The sequence below is a fragment of the Mus caroli genome, unplaced genomic scaffold (assembly GCF_978045245.1).
Source record: "Mus caroli unplaced genomic scaffold, Mus_caroli_1 scaffold_12, whole genome shotgun sequence".
NCBI lineage: Eukaryota > Metazoa > Chordata > Mammalia > Rodentia > Muridae > Mus > Mus caroli.
Genome location: NW_028227267.1, coordinates 62,308,043 through 62,323,738, shown reverse-complemented (window position 1 = coordinate 62,323,738; position 15,696 = coordinate 62,308,043). Strand labels below are relative to the sequence as shown.

Sequence of the window (15,696 nt, the reverse complement as noted above, 5' to 3'; positions counted from 1 at the left end):
GGCCAGCAAGGACTACAGCCTGGGAACTTTTCTAAATAAATAAAAAAGCAAAGAAACAAATAAATAAATAAATAAATAACAAGAAAATCCAAGTTGATAGTGGAGACATTATGAAAATAAGGTGCTCCAGGCACTGGAGAGAATGCTGTGTTTAAGAGCCTGTGCTGCTCTGGAGTTTGGTGGCCAGCAACTCCCATTAGGGAATTCCACCACCCCCAAGTCTAGCTCCAGAGAGACTGGCACTCTCTTCTGGCCTCCCATGGTATTGCATATATATGTACGCACCACCTGACAGATATACAGAATTTTTTTTAATTTTTAAAATCTTTTTTAATATTTGGTTTTTTTATTTCAATTATCTTATGCACGAGTGTTCTGCTGCATGTACACCGGCATGCCAGAAGAGGACATCAGATCCCTTTATAGATGGGTGTGAACATGTGGTTGCTGGGAATTGAACTCAGAACCTCTGGTGCTCTTAACCACTGAACCATCTCTCCATCCCTTTAAATATTTTTTAAAAAAGAAGATACCTAAGTAATATTATATTCTGATCATAATTATGTAATTGTGCACATCCAAGTTGCATGTGTTTGAAAATTATTTTTTGTTTATTGTTTAGGGATTTTCTCTTGAGTGCTTGTGATTGAGTCCACTGCCTCAAGCGTGCTAGGCAAGCACTCAACCACTGAACCACATCCCCAGGATACGTTTAAATTAGGAGTAGACTTGCAAACGCATCCAGTTGTCAACAATGCTCCCTTCATATGTAGCATACATCTCTAGCGCCACTCTGCCCATAACTGTAAAGCAAATGTAAACTAATTCCTAGTAGTGGGCTGAATGAATAAACTCTGCTATATTCAGAAAGTGAACTATGGCCCTGGAGGGGAGCAGTGTTGGAGACAGATGTACAGGGAGCAATGGTGGCCCCAGGGGTTGCAGCAATGCTGGCTGTGTCTGAGGCCATGCTTTCAGCAGATAGACCGTGTAATTATGGAAGAATAAAACTTATGTAAGTCAGCATTTATGCAAAACAAACCACTGTTTAAATAAATATTCATAGCCAGGCAGTGGTGGCACACACCTTTAATCCTAGCACTTGAGAGGCAGAGGCAGGTGGATTTCTGAGTTCGAGGCCAGCCTGGTCTACAGAGTGAGTTCCAGGACAGCCAGGGATATACAGAGAAACCCTGTCTCAAAAAAAAAAAAAAACAAACAAAAATAAATAAATAAATAAATATTCATAACCAGTGTGACCATGGATGGTACTCGTGAGGTTTAGCATCCTGACCAGCTGGGCCGGGCCGTCAGAGGACTATGCCCTACTGAGGGGGCATGACGCTGCCTTCAAATACTACCAGTGTTTGTTTTTTGAGTTGGCATGGCATTTTACAGATTTTTAAATCTAGTATGGCTAAAGTACATGACAATTAAAACTATTACTAGAGCAGCTTGCAGAGAAGTCAAACTGCCCTTTACAAATAGCATAAAGCTGAACTGTTGGGAAGTATCCCATAGGAAATCTAGAATGAAGTCAAGCTGTCCACTGTCCTTTTCTGTTGACCATTGTCCTGAAAGTAGTTACCAAGCTACGCAAGAAGGAAAGAAAACAAGGGAAAAGGTGAATAAGCATAAGAGTTGGGGAGGAGCCGGGCGTGGTGGCGCACGCCTTTAATCCCAGCACTCGGGAGGCAGAGGCAGGCAGATTTCTGAGTTCGAGGCCAGCCTGGTCTACAAAGTGAGCTCCAGGACAGCCAGAGCTATAAAGAGAAACCCTGTCTCGAAAAACCAAAAAAAAAAAAAAAAAAGAAAGAAAGAAAGAGTTGGGGAGGAAGGGGGAAAAACATCATTATTTACAGATGAGACAAACATCTATAACATGTCAGATCAAAAACCCAGCAGTAAAAATTGTATAAGCATGATCAATTTTTTTTAAAAAAATGCACTGTGTTTTTAGTTTGACAAAGAAAAATGTATAAAGCAGACTCCCCTCACCCCAAAAAAGGGCTTTAACTTACATGAATAATAAACAATCTAATTGTGAGAAAATCTCACGAATGTGTAATCTTTTAACTGAAGACAAGGAAGTGGAATATACCAAGCTCTCCTATCAATTACACACTGGTGGGTTAAATGGCACCCAGTCTCTGCTGACCGGTAACTCCAGGGAGCGTCTCTAAATCATCACACTTGGTATAGTAGTTGGTGAGTTCCCAATGAATCCACACCATAAGCAAACTTCATAGAACCCACAAACACCGCACACCGAGCTCTCGGCCTCCTGCTCTCAGGTATGCGGAGTTTCTATGAAGCATGAGTTTTATACTGACCTCAGTCTTTAGCAAGCTAACACAGTTACCAGATTAAAATATAACCCATTCTTTAGACGGTCTATCTGCTTGGGTAAATTAACAGATAATAAATTACACCACATTTCATTAAAACAAGTGAACATCAAACTCTACATTTTCTCTTTTCTTTCTTTTTTTTTTTTTTTGTATTATGATTTGGGAGATGTGGCATTCATATAAAAAAGTTGTCCTTTATGACCCCCTCATCCCATTTTCCATTTTTTAAAAAATAAAATATGTATATATTCTGCTTCCAGGTGACCTACAATCTCAAAATCGAAGGGAAAACATACACCTTGGACCTAATGCAAAAGTAGGTGACTGTCGCATCTTGAAACACCTTGCTCTCACCTGTCACTAGTGCTAGTAATTACCTGCAACACAATGATTTTATGTCCAGGAGTTTTCCAGTTATGGGCTGCTCATCTTGTCCCCTTGTTTTCTTCTCAGAGACAATCTTTCTGTGTAGCCAAGGCTGGCCTAGTACTCATTAACTTCTCCCCCAACCCCGGCCTCCGTCTCCCCACTGGTGGGGTCTCAGACTCATGCCGCCTCTCCTTGATTTGTGCTTCACCCTTCTCCACCTCTGTGTTTAAAAGACTATGAAGTCTCTGAAACAAATCCTTTTTCCCCCAACATGAGAAATTTCCCCTGATGCTACATTTTTATTTAACTGTTGTTACTCCTCCTCCTAAGATGTGGGCTTTGGCTCTACCTTCCCTTGTGTGTACCCACTGTTCTGAACTCTGCTCTGTGAGTGTTACCTCCTGTGACCCTTTCCTACCTCTCTCTGGGACACGGAGTCCCCTCTTGGAAATGATTTGTTTCCCACGATCCTCTCCCGCATGTCTTTGAGACATGGAGGCTTTGGGAATGACTTGGTGACTGCTTCTGCCTGATCCTTCTGGGTCTTCCCATGGGGCCCAGCATTTATACTCATCCTTCATTCCAGTGTCTTAGCGATACAGGGGCCGCTAGGGATTCAGTTCTCAACTGCCTGTTGGATAGTTTAGGTTGTTATGGATTTGTGTCAAACATGGCCTGGAAGGGGAAGCTTCCTTCTGTCCAGAGTCTGTGTGTAGCGGGCATTTCCATCTATTTGGTTGCCAATAGGAAGACGCCATCGTTTGAGTGGCTTGCAAACAATAGCTTTCACCATTTGTGGGAAACTTAACAGAGGTAAAAGATCCAGACACTGAAAAATCTTTTTCTGCAAACTTACCTAGAGATAATAATGTCTGATAATAAACTTTTACAAGTTAAACCTGTGGGAAGCAATTTTCTTTGAAGTGCATTTTCTTTTGGCTTTTGCAGACCGTTCTTGCCTCCCAACTTTAGAGTCTACAGTTATGACAACACAGGAATCATGAAGTCTCTTGAGCAGAAGTTTCAGGTATGCGTTCCATCTCTCTCTGCCTGGGTGGTATGGTCCTAGGGTGCAAAGATGTCCTCCTTGGTTCTGACATGAACTTAATCATTTCCTTTTGATGATACGTGCTTAGCCCGTTAAACAGGTGATTAAACCAAACCAGACTACAGTGTTTCCAAGCTATTGGTTTCCCAATGGTGCGTACGTGTGAGTGTGTAAAAGGCCCAGATTTGCATCAGGGAAGATCTATCTGGGAAGACAAGGGAACCCTGAGCTGTTCTCTGAAGTTCACTCAAGGACCAAATGAGAACACATAAACTTTCACGGACATCTAGAAAACTATTACATGTTTTGCACATTTGAAACACTTGGAGCTTTGTTTAGCGATATCTACATTGGGAGTGGGGGTGGGGAGCAACTGAAACATAGGTGGAAGTGCAGAACTACCCCACGTCTGAAGGGCACTTTACTATTGTCATTGCCCTGCCCTGAGATTGCTGCCTCCTCTCTCTCCTTCCTCTCCCTCCTTCTCTTCCTTTCTTCTCCTTTGCATTTTCAATTGCTAGATAGTGATGTCATCACTTCTAGAGGCTAAGATTTTAACAAAACTAATAATAGACATGGTCCTTGTGCCTTGATTTCTTTTCCTGCTGCTGTGCTAAAAGTACTCTGGAAAAGGCCACTTAAGGGAGAACAGGTGTGTTCTGCCTCGTAGCTGGTGAGCCAGAACACACCTCTTCTTCATGGCGATGAAGCTGGAGCTTGAAGCAGCTGTTCACATCATACCCATGGTTAGAAACAGAGAATGTTGGGTCCCTTTCTTCTTATAAAGCCCTGCATCCCAGGCAGGGAGTATCACTAACCCACAGTGGATAGGTTTTCCCAATTCAATTAACAAAATCATGATAATTCCCCAACAGGCATTCCCAGAGACCCACCTCCTGGGCTCTGTCAATTATCCCAGGTGATTGTAGATTCTGTCAAATTGACCATTAACACTATCACACCTTATCATAACTGTTGTTCAACAACGACAACAAAAAGTAGACACATGAGTTAATATTGATAAATAAAAAATGCATATTGTCCAATGGTGCTGTAGTGTTAAAAAGAAATATTTACATGTGTGTTTATGTATGTATGACAGACAAAACAGTAAAAGGTGAAAGATTTATATGATATGAAGCCCCTTGGTCCCTCTGGCCACACCAGGGCAGATTCTGTTCCTTGCTGGTCGCTGTCTTGTCTTAACAGTGTTCCAGGGCACATACCATTCTATAGCTTCCTCCAATCCAGTGTGTCTGTCTTAGAAGGACAGCTGCACACGTCAAGGTTCCATGTCTGTTGTGACCCAGAACACCCCTCCTATCCATCTGCGTCCCACCAGTACAGGGGAATGCCAGGGCCCCAGTACAGGGGAATGCCAGGGCCAAGAAGTGGGAGTGGGTGAGTAGGGGAGCAGGGCGGGGGGAGGATATAGGGAACTTTTGGGATAGCATTTGAAATTTGAAATGTATATAAAGAAAATATCTAATAATAAAAAAATTAAGTCTTAAAAAAAGAAATAAACAGTAAGAACAACAAAAATCTTATGAAGCAAAAGCCTACGTGGTTACACATATGCATAACCTCAGAATTCAGGATGCTGCGGCTGAAGGGTTGGGAGTTCAAGGGCATCCAGGATACAGCGAGTATGAGGCTACTTGTATACTTGGTTAGACTCTGCCTTCTTGGCTCCAAAGTGCAACTTTAAGAAAAGGCTAAGAAAAGAACGCTTTACTTAAAGCACACTGAGCTCTTCGCATAGATAACCTGGGTTTCTGCCCTTCTCTGAAACCTGTTTCTAGACTAAGGAAACTCAAATCCAAGTAGGTAAAAAATAAAAAATAAAAAAAGTTTACAGAATTGTTTTCATGATTTTCAAAAACTGTATTCATTCCTAAAATCATACTATCCTGGAGATAAGGACATAAGTCAAAGAACGAATCAGCCTTGTAGACAACCATGCTCCATCTCTTGATATGAGCACACTGGGGACTGGGGGCTCCACAGATGCATTTTCAGGGGGTCCAAGCACGAAGCTTCCAGAAAAATGGGGAGATTTTATTAAAAAGCCCCCTCCCAAAGCATTTTGTGCTGTTTCTTTATATAGCTTGCAATATTTTGTCTGAAAATAGACATTTTGCATAGTGTCCTGTACGTAGTCTGAGCTTTGTCTTCTCCACCCCTTGGCACTTGTGACTCTTACTACTTTTATTGTCAGAAAGCTGCCTGGCAACGTCGGTCCTCTCTCCTGCCCACCATGTATGTGTTAAGTCTGCGATGTCATCTCATAGGAAGATAAAGGTTAAGGTTATGCCCATGGTCAGCCTGGGCGGCAACGGTTCTTTGCTTTGTGCTTTCCCTCTGGCCACACCAGGGCAGATTCTGTTCCTTGCTGGTTGCTGCCTTGTCTTAACAGTGTTCCAGGGCACATACCATTCTATAGCTTCCTTCAATCCAGTGTGTCTGTCTTGGAAGGACAGCTGCACATGTCAAGGTTCCATGTCTGTTGTGACCCAGAACACCCCTCCTACCCATCTGCATCCCACCCGTCCTTCCCAGGCTAGTCAGCTACTTGGAGGTTGAACATTGAGAAAATTCACGAATCTAGCATAGCCCTCTCCCTACAACCTGAACCTTTCTGCCTGTTTTGAATGTGCCTACAGGCACAAACTTCTCCTTGAACTCTTGCACATAAGGTCTCAGAAAGACTGGCTATCCTCTGCCTGGCAGCCTACTTCTCTCCAGGCATCTCCAGACATCTGAGTCAGCCCTGGAAATCAGGAAGCACACCCTGCCAGCATCGATGTCCACACTGAGGGAGATCCACCATGCTCATCTTTGCTCTTGGGGTTCATCTTTAGGGCTCACTCTTGGTCTTTACTAAAAGCTGGCGCCAATGAAAGGGTTTTCTGAAGCAGGCGCTGGACCAGTTTCTTTGAATTTTTTTTCAGTGAGAGTTGGACAGATACACATGCCAGTGCTGACCTTGACTTCTGATTACATGAGGCAAGCCCAAATGTGGATGCTTCAGATGATGCAGGGGGGAGAGGGAGAGGGGAATGACATCAATCTCTGCTGTCACTTGTCACTGAGTTAGACAGTCGCCAGTTTCCCAGCATCCCTTCCTTCTCCCCACAGGTTTTCCTGTGACCCCACCTTCCTATGCTCTTCTCGAGTCTCCTTCCACTTTGTTTCCTCCCCTGCAGAGCAAGGCCTGGTTGGCAATTCCCACTGGGATGATTTGGAAGGGTTTCTTCAGTGAAACCTACCTGGTGTATTCCTCTAAAGTAGTCTATTCTTTCTTAATTATCTTTTTATGCTCAGCAGTCCTACTCGTGCACACATGCACACACACACACACACACACAATGTGGACTTTTTTTGGAGACAGGATCTTACTATTATAGCCTTGGCTAGCCTAGAACTTTCTATGTAGACTGGGTTAGCCTTAAACTCACAGACATCTACCTGCTTCTGTCTCCTGATGGCTGGAATTAAAGGTATGCACCATCACACCTGCTAATATTTTTAATCAAATATTGGCCATGTTTAATGATGTAATCAAAACACTTGAGAATCTTGAAGAGTTTTCAGTCTTGAGCTTGGAACCATAGCTCAGTGGTAGATTTCTTGCTTAGCCTAAAGCATGAGGTCTCAGGTTCAAATCCCAGCACTGTAAGAAATCAACTTCAAGCATCTCCAATCTTGTTCTAGTTACTGGTCTGGAGCCAGCATCTAGCTTGCCAGCCTTACAGATCTTAGCTTCTGCCAGATCCTCTTGTTACCCACAGATGATTGTCACTACCCTGGAGAGATCACTGTTTAGTGCCACAAAGCCAAAGACAGACCCCAGGCTGAGTTTCACCTGAACAGTTTATCCAACAGCCAGAGGAGACAACTGGGAACCTTACAAATATTCAGCTCATCTCCTTGGGGAAAGTCACACAGTATTTACACAGCCTGGGACCCGGGCACCGCCTCTCTGCCTCCTTTATGGTCAGTGCTTTCTGTTAGGGCTGGTGCTGGTGGCTGAGTCACTTAGTATGGAAACTCCACAAAGACTAGATATTGTCATGTGATCAGGCTGGCAGCCATCTTGGATCCAGGTGGATTCTGCTCACCCTCCCCTGAAGAAGAATTTCCATTCTATAAGCATCCTATCCTCAAAGACAGACAAGATGAGAGTAATGTTAATACTCCCCCCCCCAGGGGTTGGGGTGGGTGGGTGGAGGCAGCCACTGAAAAAAACTTGGCTCTCTCTGCCATGCCACATCCTCAGCTCAAGGGCAGATACAGGAATTCCACCTGAGCATGTGTCTTGGGACCTCCTTCTGTGTCTCCATCTCTTCCAAGGCTAGCATCTCATTTCCAAAGCCTTGGAAACCCTGGCCACCTCCCGGAACCCGAAAGCTCCCTTGCCTGGGAGATAGGGTGGGGGAGCCCTTGCAGCAGAGTCTTGAAAAGCCACATAATGGAGATGCTCAGAGAATGTAATGGCCCTGTTTCTAGGGTTATTGTTGCTTCGTGAGAGGGCTCTATGCAAGCCAATCCAGCAACATACTCAAAATACTCTTGAAAAATAATTTCTCATTTTGATTAATTTTGCTTTTCTAACATGCATAGTGAAACCCTTTCGCAGAGAGAGAGAGAGAGAGACAGAGAGGCAGAGAAACGGAGAGATGGAAACAGACAGACAGAGACAGGAAAACCATATGAAAATATGACCATAAGAACACTTTTGAAAATTGTATGCCACTCTACTCACTGATTTACTTATGGATTTACGTAGAAAACAACTGGTATTTGATACACACGCAACATAGTTGACAATTTTAAGTATTTGATAACATTATCTTTACCACAAGAGATATATTGTGCATTTTATTTTTGTGTTTCAGAATATCTGCTACTTCCAAGGATACATTGAAGGTTATCCAAATTCTATGGTGATTGTTAGCACATGTACTGGACTCAGGTTGTAATACATAATTGTATATAAAATGGTGTTTTTTAAAAAAAAATAGTGTGTGTATGTGTGTAAGTGTGTAAAATGCAAAATAGATTATAAACAGAAATTATTTTAAATGATAGATTCTGTCCTCATAAATAATTTAAGTTATTCTTAAATTTGGAGTTGGTAAAAGATTCTCAGCATTTGTTTGTTGTTTCTATGTGTGCATGGGTGTGGCTGCATGGGTGCTGGATTAGTACAGTGCAGAAACGGGTGGCTGCTGCAGTTGCTGTGGAGCTGGGAACCAAACCCTGGTCTCCTGCATGAGCAGGGAGTGGTCTTATCCACTCAGCCATTTCTCTAGCCCCAGAAAGGTCATAAAGTATCAATCACATCACTATTGTGTGGCTCTCCAGTATCTCAGTAGGAGTTAATGACCTTACGAAAAATGCCCTCGTTACCTGACAATTAACTGACACTTTCACCCGAGTTCTCTCAATTATAACTAGTATTTTCTTGTCGTTATTGTTCCGGTTTGACTTTGTCAGGGGTTTTCTCCAATTTGGAAACGTTAGCTATGGAATTGAACCTCTGGAATCTTCCAGTGGTTTTGAACACGTGATCTACCAAGTGGAACCTAAGAAAGGAGACACATTACTCTACGCCGAGAAGGATATCGAGTTAAGAGACGTGCAGTATAAGATACGAAGTATCAAGGTAGTGGATTAATTAGGTGGTACCAAGTAACTTTCTGATAAATTATTTATTTACATATCCCCCCCCCAACACACACACAGATACCACAGGGATGTGTCCATCAGAAAGCTCCTTGGGCACAATCTTTGAAACTTGTTGTGTAAGTTTTCCTACTATGTAATCTCTTCCTTAAAATTGTTTGTGGTGCCCTCTTTTTGTTTCTGAAGTTATTAATTTATGAAACATTCACTTGTAAGTAATTATGTTTACTCTTTGCCAATTCCATACATGTATATGATAGATGTTGATCGTGTCCACCCATCCCCCTGCCTCATCCCATTCCCGCTTCATCTGCAGCCCCTCCTTCTCCCATCCTGTTCCTGCCTGCTTTCATGGCTTGTCTTTTTTTGTTTTGTTTTATTGTTTTTTATTTTCTTCTTTTGTTAGTCACTGAATTATATTATATTAGATTGACCTGCGTGTGTACAGGCTTATTTTAAAGCTGCAGATGTCACAGTGTAACTGTTTTGGTTTCTTTTTTTTTTTTTCAAACTGTGTTGTTCCTTTTAAAAAAAATAGATATTTTCTTTATTTACATTTCAAATGTTATCCCCTTTTCCAGTTTCTCCCCACTTCCTGGAAACCCCCTATCCCATCCTCCCTCCCCTTGCTTCTATGAAGGTGTTCCTCTACCCACCCACTCACTCCCACCACCCTGCCCTCAATTCCCCTACACTGGGGCTTTATCCAGTCTTCATAGGACCAAGGACCTCTCCTCCCATTGATGCCTGACAAGGTCATCCTCTGCTACATAAGCAGCTGGAGCCATGTGTACTCCTTGGTTGGTGGCTTAGTTCCTGGGAGCTCTGGGGGATCTGGTTGGTTAATATTGTTCTTCCTCTGGGGTTGCAAACTGATTCAACTCCTTCAGTCCTTTCTCTAACTCCTCCATTGGGGACTCCACGCTCAATCCAATGGTTGGCTGTGAGCATCCGCCTCTGTATTGGTGAGGCTCTGGCAGGAGCTGCCTCTCAGGAGACAGCTATATCAGGCTCCTTTTAGCAAGCATTTCTTGGCATCCACAATAGTGTCAGGATTTGGAGACTGTATATGGGATGGATCCCCAGGTGGAACAGTCTCTGGATGGCCTTTCCTTCAGTCTCTGTTCTACACTTTGTCTCCATATTTGCTCTCATATTTCATTCCCCTTTCTAAGAAGGACGGAAGCACCCACATGTTGGTCTTCCTCCTTCTTGAGCTTCATGTGGTCTGTGAGTTCTATCTTGGGTATTTGGAGCTTTTGGGCTAATATTCACTTATCAGTGAATACATACTGTGTGTGTTCTTTTGTGATTGCATCACCTGACTCAGGATGATATTTTCTAGTTCCATCCATTTGCCTAAGAATTTCATGAATTCATCGTTTTTAATAGCTGAGTACTACTCCATTGTGTAAATGTAACACATTTCCTGTATCCATTCCTCTGTTGAAGGACATCTGAGTTCTTTCCAGCTTCTGGCTATTATAAATAAGGCTGCTATGAATATAGTGGAGCATGTGTTCTTGTTATATGTTGGAGAATCTTTTGGGTATATGCCCAGGAATGTTATAGCTGGGTCCTCAGGTAATACTATATCCAATTTTCTGAGGGGACTGCCAGACTGATTTCCAGAGTGGTTGTACAAGCTTGCAATCCCACCAACAATGAAGGAGTGTTCTTCTTTCTCTACATCCTTGCCAGCATCTGCTGTCACCCGAGTTCTGATCTTAGCCTTTCTGACAGGTGTGAGGTGGAATCTCAGGGTTGTTTTGATTTGCATTTCCCTGATGACAAGGATGTTGAACATTTCTTTAGGTGCTTCTTGGCCATTTGATATTCCTCAGTTGAAGATTCTTTGTTTAGCTCTGTACCCCATTTTTAATGGGGTTATTTGATTTTCTGGAGTCGACCTTCTTGAGTTCTTTATATATATTGGATATTAGTCCCCTATCTGATTTAGGATTGGTAAAGATCCTTTCCCAATCTGTTGGTGGCCTTTTTGTCTTATTGACGGTGCCTTTTGCCTTACAGAGGCTTTGTAATTTTATGAGGTCCCATTTGTCGATTCTCAATCTTACAGCACAAGCCATTGCTAAGCCATTGCTGTTCTATTCAGGAATTTTTCCCCTGTGCCCATATCTTCAAGGCTTTTCCCCACTTTCTCCTCTATAAGTTTCACTGTCTCTGGTTTTATGTGGAGTTCCTTGATCCACTTAGATTTGACCTTAGTACAAGGAGATAGGAATGGATCAATTTGCATTCTTCTACATGATAACCGCCAGTTGTGCCACCACCATTTGTTGAAAATGCTGTCTTTTTTCCACTGGATGGTTTTAGCTCCCTTGTCAAAGATCAAGTGACCATAGGTGTGTGAGTTCATTTCTGGGTCTTCAATTCTATTCCATTGGTCTACTTGCCTGTCACTATACCAGTGCCATGCAGTTTTTATCACAATTGCTCTGTAGTACAGCTTTAGATCCGGCAAGGCGATTCCACCAGAGATTCTTTTATCATTGAGAAGAGTTTTTGCTATCCTAGGTTTTTTGTTATTCAAGATGAATTTGCAAATTGCTCTTTCTAATTCATTGAAGAATTGAGTTGGAATTTTGATGAGGATTGCATTGAATCTGTAGATTGCTTTTGGCAAGATAGCCATTTTTACTATATTGATCCTGCCAATCCATGAGCATGGGAGATCTTTCCATCTTCTGAGATCTTCTTTAATTTCTTTCTTCAGAGACTTGAAGTTCTTATCATACAGATCTTTCACTTCCTTAGTTAGAGTCACAACAAGGTATTTTATATTCTTTGTGACTATTGTGAAGTGTGTTGTTTCCCTAATTTCTTTCTCAGCCTGTTTATCCTTTGTGAAGAGAAAGGCCATTGACTTGTTTGAGTTAATTTTATATCCAGCTACTTCACTGAAGCTGTTTATCAGGTTTAGGAGTTCTCTGGTGGAATTTTTAGGGTCACTTATATATACTATCATATCATCTGCAAAAAGTGATATTTTGACTTCTTCCTTTCCAATTTGTATCCCTTTGACCTCCTTTTGTTGTCTAATTGCTCTAGCTAGAACTTCAAGTACTATATTGAATAGATAAGGAGACAATGGGCAGCCTTGTCTAGTCCCTGATTTTAGTGGGATTGCTTTAAGTTTCTCTCCATTTAGTGTGATGTTAGCTACTACTGGTTGTTATCTTTCCCTTTTCATTTCTGATTTCATTAATTTGGATACTGTCTCTGGTTAGTCTAGCTAATGGTTTATCTATCTTGATTTTCTCAAAGAACCAGCTCCTGGTTTTGTTGATTCTTTGTATAGTTCTTTTTGTTTCTATTTGGTTGATTTCAGCCCTGAGTTTGATTATTTCCTGCCTTCTACTCCTCTTGGGTGTATTTGCTTCTTTTTGTTCTAGAGTTTTCAGGTGTGCTGTCAAGCTGCTAGTGAAAGCTCGCTCCAGTTTCTTTTTGGAGGCACTGAGAGCTATCAGTTTTCCTCTTACCACTGCTTTCATTGTGTGTCATAAGTATTGGTATGATGTGTCTTCATTTTCATTAAATTCTAAAAAGTCTTGAATTTCTTTCTATATTTTTTCCTTGACCAAGTTATTGAGTAGAACATTGTTCAGCTTCCATGTATATTTGTGCTTTCCATTGTTTTTGTTGGTATTGAAGACCAACCTTAGTCCGTGGTGATCTGATAAGGTGCATGGGATTATTTCAATCTTTTTGTATCTGTTGAGGCCTGTTTTGTGGCCAATTATATGATCAGTTTTGGAGAAGGTACCATGAGGTGTTGAGAAGAAGGTATATTCTTTTGCTTTAGGATGAAACGTCCTATAAATATCAGTTATATCCATTTGGTTCATAACTTCTGTTAATTTCACTGAGTTTCTGTTTAGTTTCTGTTTCCATGCTCTGTCCATTGCTGAGAGTGGGATGGTGAAGTCTCCCACTATTATTGTGTGGGATGAGGTGTGTGCTTTGAGCTTTAGTAAAGTTTCTTTTATGAATGTGGATGCTTTTGCATTTGGAGCATAGGTGTTCAGAATTGAAAGTTCATCTTGGTAGATTTTTCCTTTGACCAGTATGAAGTGTCCTTCCTTGTCTTTTTTGATAACTTTTGGTTGAAAGTTGATCTTTTTCAATATTAGAATGGCTACTCAAGCTTGTTTCTTGGGACCATTTTCTTGGAAAATTGCTTTCCAACCTTTTTCTCTGAGGTAGTGTCTGTCTTTGTCACTGAGGTGTGTTTCCTGTATTTAGCAAAATGCTGGATCCTGTTTATGTATCCAGTCTGTTAGTCTATGTCTTTTTATTGGGGAATTGATCCCATTGATGTTAAGAGATATTAAAGAAAAGTGATTGTTACTTCCTGTTATTTTTGTTGTTAGAGGTAGAATTATGTTTGTGTGGCTGTCTTCTTCTGGGTTTGTTGAAAGATTACTTTCTTGCTTTTTCTAGAATGTAGTTTTCCCTCCTTGTGTTGGTGTTTTCCATCTATTATCTTTTGTAGGGCTGTATTTGTGGAAATATATTTTGTAAATTTGGTTTTGTCATGGCATATCTTGTTTTCTCCATCTATGTTAATTGAGAGTTTTCCTGGGTATAGTAGTCTGGATTGACATTTGTGTTCTCTTAGGGTCTGTATGCCCAGGATCTTCTAGCTTTCATAGTCTCTGGTGAGAAGTCTGGTGCAATTCTGATAGGTCTGCCCTTATATGTTACGTGACCTTTTTCTCTTACTGCTTTTAATAGTCTTTCTTTGTTTAGTGCATTTGATGTTTGATTATTATGTGATGGGAGGAATTTCTTTTCTGGTCCAGTCTATTTGGAGTTCGGTAGGCTTCTTGTATGTTCATGGGCATCTCTTTTTTTAGGTTAGAAAAGTTTCCTTCTATAATTTTGTTGAAGATATTTACTGACCCTTTAAGTTGGGAATCTTCACTCTCTTCTATACTTATACAGGAGAACACAGGTAACAGCTAGAAGCCCTTAAAGAGGAAACACAAAAATCTCTTAAAGAGTTACAGGAAAACACAATCAAACAGACTAAGGAAATGAACAAAACCATCCAGGATCTAAAAATGGAAATAGAAACAATAAAGAAATCACAGAGGGAGACAACCCTGGAGTTAGAAAACCTAGGAAAGAGATCAGGAGTCATAAATGCAAGCATCACCAACAGAATACAAGAGATAGAAGAGAGAATCTCTGGTGCAGAAGATACCATAGAAAACATTGACACAACAGTCAAAGGCTCCTAACCTAAAACATCCAGAAAATTCAGGACACAGTGAGAAGAGGAAACCTAAGGTTTCTCCTGTATTCCTTTAAGGGAGTTATTTATGTTCTTCTTAAAGTCCTCTTTCGTCATCATGAGAAGTGATTTTAGATCTGAATCTTGCTTTTCCAGTGTGATGGTATATCCAGTTCTTGCTATGGTGGGAGAATTGGCTTCTGAAGATGCCAAGTAACTTTGGTTTCTGTTGCTTATGTTCTTAAGCTTGCCTTCCTCCATCTGATTATCTCTAGTGCTACCTGCCCTCACTATATCTGACTGGAGCCTGTCCTTCCTGTGATTCTGGTTGTGTCAGAATTCCTCAGAGTCCAGCTGTCTCTGAGATCCTGTGATTCTGGGATACTGTGATCCTGAGATCCTGGGTGTGTTAGAGCTCCTGGGAGTCAAGCTGCCTCTGGGACCTTGAGATCCTGGTGTGACCAAGCTCCCGTGATTCTGTGATCCTGTAATCCTGTGATCCTGGGTGTGTTAATGTGCCTTGGCGTGGATCTTCCTCTGGGTGTTGTGGGACTCATGTTGTTGTTTTTTAATGTGGCAATTTTGCTTTATTCATGACATTAGTTTTAACACACACATCTAGAATAGTCATGGATTAAATCTATTCTCCTCCTCACTTCTTGTGTGTCTCTTGTTATGTGCTTATTCTTTCATTCTTTCTCTTACACTGTTTTTTTTTATTAATCAACCCATTTTATTTTTATCCTCTAAGAAATTTTAAAATGGCACATTGTTTGTGTATTTTGTATTATATATTACAATAGCCATATTGCAAAAATAAATACAAAGCGTACTTGAGCAATATAACAATGTTAGTGGTTATTCTTCTACTAGATGTAGAGAAATTTTAATCCAGCAACATGGATGCCCTGGCAAGGGAGCACATCGAAAGACCTTCTAGGTCTGTGTGATCTGGCTGGAACAGCACACCTTTAATCCCT

The 15,696-nt window shown here is 41.3% G+C and overlaps 1 protein-coding gene across 1 annotated transcript in view; it reads left to right on the top strand.

Annotated features, from left to right (window-relative positions):
• Nucleotides 1-15,696, top strand: part of Adam2 (ADAM metallopeptidase domain 2) — a 50,783-nt gene that overhangs the window by 1,847 nt on the left and 33,240 nt on the right. The window contains exons 3-6 of the mRNA XM_021181627.2: nt 2,612-2,667; nt 3,669-3,747; nt 8,667-8,743; nt 9,268-9,436. Of these exons, the coding sequence (XP_021037286.1) occupies nt 2,612-2,667; nt 3,669-3,747; nt 8,667-8,743; nt 9,268-9,436 (381 nt within the window). The remainder of the gene's footprint in view (nt 1-2,611; nt 2,668-3,668; nt 3,748-8,666; nt 8,744-9,267; nt 9,437-15,696) is intronic.